Source organism: Anopheles aquasalis, chromosome 2 (genome assembly GCF_943734665.1).
Source record: "Anopheles aquasalis chromosome 2, idAnoAquaMG_Q_19, whole genome shotgun sequence".
NCBI classification, from domain to species: domain Eukaryota; kingdom Metazoa; phylum Arthropoda; class Insecta; order Diptera; family Culicidae; genus Anopheles; species Anopheles aquasalis.
The window spans coordinates 49,295,131-49,302,500 of NC_064877.1; the positions used below are offsets into that span (position 1 = coordinate 49,295,131).

General features: G+C 46.3%; 2 protein-coding genes across 3 annotated transcripts in view; both read right to left on the bottom strand.

Moving 5' to 3' along the window:
- Positions 1-1,279: 1,279 nt before the first annotated feature.
- On the bottom strand, positions 1,280-3,320 carry LOC126575309 (uncharacterized). The gene is made up of 3 exons (XM_050235942.1): positions 3,263-3,320; positions 2,445-2,551; positions 1,280-2,374 (listed from the first exon to the last, which is right to left on the bottom strand). The coding sequence occupies exons 1-3, from the start codon at positions 3,318-3,320 to the stop codon at positions 1,280-1,282; spliced, it is 1,260 nt and encodes a 419-aa protein (XP_050091899.1).
- A 3,754-nt stretch (positions 3,321-7,074) lies between these two features.
- Positions 7,075-7,370, bottom strand: part of LOC126569711 (protein TRC8 homolog) — a 6,204-nt gene continuing 5,908 nt past the window's right edge. For both annotated transcript variants that reach the window (XM_050226984.1, XM_050226983.1), the window contains exon 9: positions 7,075-7,370. This exon is cut by the window's right edge and continues 1,433 nt beyond it. The gene's annotated coding sequence lies outside the window, so the exon portion shown is untranslated.

The window sequence follows — 7,370 nt, forward strand, 5'->3', positions numbered from 1 at the left end:
TGCACTTTTGCAAAAGTGTTAAAACCATCAGCCGCACCGGACACTGTAGGAAAGCAGGACGACTACTCGGAACGGCTGATTAATTAATTCGAAGGCTGACAACTCATAGCCGCGATGCGAATGCACCGCCAGCGTGTTGGAGCATCGTGACGCTTTTCATCAACGCGTGTCGGCGACAAGCTAGGGCACGATTCCGACAGCGGTTTCTGGTAGATCAATTGGTTTCGAATTAGCTGGTTGTAGAACCGTGGGGGTGAAGGTAAATGTCAACGAAACGCACAACCAGGTGTTGTTGCGATGCTCAAAGCGTGCTGACCATCTACGGTTGGCGATTCAAGAGGACAGGAGGAGGTGATGGTTAGCCATCGCCCCAATTCATTGGTTAATTATAATTCTTAGCAGAAGAACTTAGCAGAAGTTTTAGTAATTAATGGTTTGAATCAACAGTTTGAGATGATCACTTAATATGTTTCTTATGAAGAGTGAATGAGTGAATGGAATAGTTTAAAAAAATACGACGAAAATATAAAATATTACAGGGTTTAACAGAAAAATTGCAACTTTTAAAAGCAGGCTTGAGACACCAAGGATACGTTGGCCAGTGCCCTAGGGTATTCGCATTGTTGGTTTAAGCCACAACTTGCTTTCGATGGATCTCGCACAAAGGAATGGCGCAGCTTTGCCAAGATGAGTTCTACACAAAACTTTACTTCTTCAAATGCTTCCCTGCCGGGATCATGTTTTGTCTGGCCTCATCGTACCTGAAGCAGCCGAACAGGATATGGCAATTAACGATGGAGCTTGCCACTTGTGGAAATCGGTTAGATAGGAGTTTGGAAGGATATCACCTCTGCGAGAAGTCGTCTGCTACCTCCAAACGGCGTTCAGGACACTATCAGCAAATTCATTTTTTCTCCTTCGTTTTCGGCCACCAATCCTCCCGTTGTTCCAACTGCATACCTTTAGGGGTTGAAATATTTCAAAAAACTCGAACGAAATTTTTCGCCCACACAACCGGCGTCGTGGTGCAGTGGTTAGCACGGCCGATATGCATCGCGGTTCGAATCCCTGTGGAGCTGTAAAACTTTTTTCTTCTGTGTGTGTTCCGTCGATCCGAGTGATCCGATCCGACAACCTCATTCTGATCGTCTACGGTTGCGGCAAATTCAGTAAAATGGTAAATAATGCAATTAAAAAACTTCAATCAACAACGATTCTTAGTGTGCTTAAATTTACAATAATTTATTAAATAAACGCTTCACTTCGTGTACACTTTCTGTTAACCGTACGACAATGTGTAACCCATGCTTTCCATTAAGGTTTCCTTTATTGCCGGCTGTAGTGCCTTTTGCATGTAAGTCGTCAGAAGACCTCGTACGACTTTGGAGAATAAGTTATCAATTTCATTCGAATACGCATCGTCGAGCGCCTCGTTGGTTTCCACATTTTGCCAGCCTTTGTCCGGTGTTGGTGGAGTTATCCCGTAACCATATCCAGCATTCCCGTTGGGTGCTCCATACGAAGAGTATGAGAAAGGATTACGCTCCGCAAAGAACGTTCTACTGTGTGGATCAATCTCGTCCGATGGTTCCTGCTCCAAATCGCCACGATCGCCTTCAATATCGACAAGCGTTGAGGGTGATAGGAACAGGGAGTCACCATCGTTCAGCTTCAGAATATCGCCCTTACCGTCGTTGCCCATAAGATCATCGTCCACGTAATCTAGTGATCTTCTCCGATCATGTCCGTAGTAGGACGATCCTGTTGGTTGACGATTTAGAAAATGGCGTCGTTTCGAATTGATACGATACTTGATTCCGGTCGGTCCCTCGCAGCTATGCGCGAACACGGAAATGAATCCTGGTTCAGAGAAGTGAGAATCGGTGCGAACATTGGCCTGTCTGCTACGCTCGCCTATCCCAGAAGGCAACAATGGAATGGTCCGAAACTCGATGCCCGCTCGTCGCAATCGCAGTATCATATCGCAACGTCCTCCCGAAGGATGCATTATCACGCGTCCACTGATCTGTAGATCAGGAAACTCCAGTTTCGTATCTAGCGTGCGATTATGCTCGATGAACTGACACCGATCGACCACGACCCACTGGTGATTCTGAGGGATTCTAACCTTCAAGTTAGCCACCTCAACTTGCGCCGCAGAGAGCAGATTCGGTGGGACAGTCGTTGCGTAAAATGGCAGTCCGGGAGGAACGGCATTTCCAGGTCCACCATACTTTTGCTTGTAATCCGTCACAATTTGTTGAATGTCGTCATCAAAGTTGCTGTTACTGGCGGTGCTGAAAGGTGATCGCTGAGCACCCGCCCCAAAAAGCGATTGTCTTTGTGGTCCACTATCCGAGAAATCTATAATAGACTAAAGCAAAAGAACGAACTTAGTTGCGACTATCAGTGAAACCGAATCAGAATCGTGATACTTTACTTACACTAGAACCTGAACGTTGCTGGCTACGACGAAGCGTTGTGTCTAACGCAGTTTCCAGTCTGTTGGAGCACCGTTGTCCGTATAGATTTCGGATTGTTCGAGTTCGTCCTTTGGATCAATGAGATTAAAAAAACGATTAAAAACAGATTAAAAAATCAATGAGATTAAATACTACATTTTGCACCAAAAAGTAAAATTAAAAAAGAGTAGCTCCGATGAGCGGCAACGGTACATTTTCCAATAAACATACTAGAATTCTTCCATGAAACGTGTTCCATGGTTGGTCTTGGTTTGGAAAAATTTACACTACTTCACGTAAAGTCGATTGAATCTTGTAGATGTTTCTGGAGCGACTCTTGCATTCTACTGTCTTTGAAATATACACTCTTCTGGAACTCATACAGTGGATATTAATGTTTCAACGCCCCGCGCTGTACTGCGTCAACTCCACAACTCGTAGCTAAAGTCTATTGTTTGTTATAATCCAAACCTATCATTTTCACAGCACCAAAATTCACTTTAATGACGGTACATCGACAGCCCGAAAGGCAAACAATGCTAGGTTGCCTGCAGATGCCTTGCATAACACCGTTCCCAAACCGTGCTTCCACCAACAGTCATTGTTCCAAACACTTTTTCCAAATTTGGTCTCCGGATCCACGATGTAACCGAACAGATCGTCCATCCGGGCGCCACAACGTTTTATCGCGGAACATCACATGAGAAGATCTCCAATCATTTATCACGTACACGAGGAGAGATACAGTGGACTGCCCTTGCTGCCCTTTCACCATTTTCACTTTTCACCCGTTTGCTCACCTAAAACGGAACTGGACGACACGCATAAGCATACGAGAAGGATCCAGTATGGTTTCATTTTTAAAAGAACGTTTTGAAGAGATCGATGCACAAGTTTACTTTACAAAAGATGCAGATCACAACTAGTTACTATCAGTAGCGCGCCAGAGCACTTGCAATGAGTGGATCTTAGGGACCACACGGTAGTACGTGATCGCGTAACGCTCCAAGAGCTTCTCTCGTGGTTGAAAGTCGTCGGTGTACTGAACTGGCGGCATGCCAAAAGTGGAAACCACCTCCGACCAAAACCAAGACCAGCCCAGCGCACGGGAGGGAAATCTTCCCCACAACGGGCTTCACCGGACCCGATGGGGTGAGTGGGCGGTCGCTGGCAGGTGGCAGGGTGGCTGGTTTTTTGAGTTCCACTTTGTGGCAGACCTCTTCTGTCATCTGGGGAACGATGTACAGAAGACTAGGGACGGGTTAGGGGTTTTGGTTGGTTTGGCAGCGCCACTACTGCACTGCTTCGTCTTCGTGGCTGCAGCAGGTTGATGCAGTGGCCTCGGAGATCCGGCACGAAGACCGGTAACGAGCCGTCCCGGGAAAATGGCGGGAACGAACGTGGGGTGCTCTGAGCTGATGAGGATAGCGAATGTGAGAAAAAAGCATTCGAAGTCGGTTGCGTGAAAAGCGCTCTTCCTCCCGCGTCGTAGAGGGGTGATAGAGAGAAGAAAAGTGCTCAAGACTCGTTTGCAGGGCCGGTTCTTCCGTTCCGGACCAGTAAATGTCGCTGGCCCTGCAGTTCTGCGTCTCTTCACATTCAGTTGCCGCCAGAGGAAACCCCTGATATCGCCACGCTCGTTATACGATCTGGTAAGATACATTTGTCTTATGGTTCACAATAGATTTGCCCTTGGCCAGGGGCAACCGATCGTCGCGGGCCATCTTCGAACGTGGATAGAACTTTCTAGGCCATTCTTGCAGACTGCAGAATGTCCGCTACTTCCAATTTCATCATTTACGAAAGCATAAGGCAAGCAAGGGTTTACGAAAGCTACATGGCCACTGTAATAATCGATTTTTCCCTTTTTTGCACTTTCGTCGCACAAACCTATCCAACGAGACCCACCTTCATCAGAAGAAGACGAAGTGAGACGAAGAAAGCACGATCTGGAAAATGACATAGAAAGTAAAAGATTTATCTGCACGGCCCTTTGGCGAGTGGCGCTGTGCTGAAACCGAATTCTTGGTACACCGAGACACGGCACGCACCAAGCTGGGCTGCCGGTTTTTCACTTTACCACGAGTTGAATCCACCGGTTTCCACGAGTTGAATCCACCGGCGGACATTGCACTCCTGACCTGGAAGGATTGGCAGCGTGAAGATCGCCGATGGGACCTTGAAAGTAAAAAAGCAACCTCTGTAATCTTCGTTGAGTTGTGTATTCAATTTCAAAATTAACTTCAAGCAAACTTTTTATTCAACCTATGCGTGTTAAAACGCCCAAGAATCATCCAGAAATCAGGTTTGTTTAATTCACAAAAAGTCTTCACTGAACCACTGAGAAAAGACGTAGATGCCGTACATGAAGGCGCTTGTTAGGAGCAATAGAAAGGAAAGACAAGCGTGTAGCGTGGTGAAACAATAAAGTTAATTCACTTTTGTTGTGGAGCAAATTGCTGCCGTACCGCTCTCGCACCTCGCAAAGCCCTCATTGGGAATGCCGGATGGGGGTCTTTAGCATGGATTAGAGTGTCGACCGAGCTACCAAGGCACCTGACGAGATATGGGCGCATGTCGGAAACCCCTCACAAACCTCTAGGACGACCAATTGATTGTTGTCGCTTTTCCCTTTTGCCTTGGCACCTCTCCCGGCTGAAGTGTTAAGGAAAGGGTTCCAGGTGACGAATAGCCCTGCCCGGCCACCTGAACTGAACGGAACGAGGAAACAGGCAGAAAAAGAGCACCGTAGCAAAGTGGCACCTTCGAGTGGAGCCCTTCCACCATCACCCCACCTTCACCTAAGACAATAGGCATTCAGTTCCCCCCACGAAAATTGGCAGAAAGTGAATCTGATTGTTGGCGGTGCATAGTACCTTCACTCTCCTATGATTCCGAAGAGCCGAGGACCATCCGCTGCCACTGTTGATGGCGGTGCATCATCAAGCCTTTGCCACATTTTGAAGCAATCAGCCACACATCGCATTATCGTCAAACCGGCCCCGGTAATCGTATGAATTGCGCATAGTTCAAGTGACAATAGGACAGAGCAGTCATGGTTTGCGAATCTTGTAATCCGTCACGCGCCACCCACTCGAACCACGATTAAGCAATGGAGGGACTAATGGTGACCTTTTCGGATGAGAGAGGATACAGGCCGGATTTGCAGCCGCTGAGGATGAAAATGACATAATCAAAGCATTTTGCACACTTTTCGCTTCTTCGATTAGAATCATTTTCGGTTCAGTTTGCACATTCCATTGACCCCGAAATGGGTCGGATGATCTGGAGGTGCTACAAATCGTGACACTCACCAGTTTGGTAAAAAAGAAGCATATGGCGTTGGCGTGCCGATTGTACGTTAATTATGATTCACGTAAACGTGCAAATGCCCTCCATGTTCCCTACTTTCTTGATAACCCCTCGGAATCCCTCCCTTCTACGTTGCCCTTAACGGTATCCCGGACAACGTATCCATCCCCTGGCCTCGCTCAACGGTGGGTGTTGATTCGTGGTCCACTTGTGCTGCTGCTGCGCCACGCTTCTAGGTCACAGCAAAGGAAAATGCTGTTAAAAAACAAACCTTCGCCAGTTGGCGAGATCAGGCCAAAAGATGCATCAAGGTAAACTGTGAATCGCGTTCCTGTTACTCCCTCCCGCCATAGATAGTGGCGTCAAGATAAGACCACCAACCTCCAGTGCGTTAGGGTTCACCAACATTTGAATTTTCAAGAACAGCAGCAGCTTCTTCTTCAGCGCATCGTCACGGTGAGATGTGGTGTACGGTGTGGATTTGGTTGCAGAAAAACGGAAATAAGGTCAGCGTCTGCTGCACATCAGAAACAACTGTCTGGAGCCGTTGCGTTGCCGCTTCCACCGGCGTGAACCCAAATTTGCTTGGAAGCAAGAGGGACGCAAAGTTCGTTTTCGTTGCTCTTCGTTCCAGTTCCAGCCGGAGTGGCTTAAGGTAAAGTATTTCATCTCGCGTATAATATGTTGAATAATACGCCCGCTCGGTGTTGCCAGCCGGTGGCGAGGCAACAGGTGAACCATAAACCGAGCCATATTTTCCTATCGTTGATCACACCATTCTTTGCAGGTGTGATGTGGAAAGTGTGTCTTCTCTCACCCGCCGAAAAAAACCCGGTCACATTTTGTTTGCAGTTCTACCCTTTGTTTGAGTTACAAAATCGTCCCGCTGACCCATGCTTTAATCAGGAAGCCAGCCAGTTCATGCGGAATGGATGGGAAAATTCACAAAAAAAAAAACGGCCCATCAAACGGTCAACGACGAGCTCAATCCGCATTTTATCCAAAGAAATATCACTATTTGATACTGAAAGCAAAAACAAGTGCATTGTTAGAGGCACATTTTTCTATTTCATAGAGTCAAATCGAAAATTAAGTATTCACAATCAAGAATACAAATAATAAGAAATACCCGAGATTGGAACACTTGTTTGTTGAAACCTTCACATAATATCTGTCTTATAATCACATCATAATTATTAAACCATCATTCGAGCGATGAAATGAAACCACGCAAGAACAGCGTAGCTTCGTATTATTCTATTTCGGACACGTTCAGCAGCTTAACCCAACCAACGACGCATTTAAGAACTTACCCACTAAGGATTTAGCCTTTTCTTTTATTATATATCACCTCATATTTCCACGCTTTTGTGGCTTACCAGTTAGCCGGCTGTTTGCGTATCACCAGTATGTACACAGTCCCTAGGTTGGATTTTTGCTACAAGGAATAAAATACCAGGGGAAAACGGAAAGGTTGGAGACTGGCAGGGTAAATAAAACGGTAATTTAAATTATACATCCAACTCAAGAAAACTTCGAGAATTATTGCTTAATGGCATTAGCAGCCTGGTGTGACAATTGTGCTTATAGATCTTT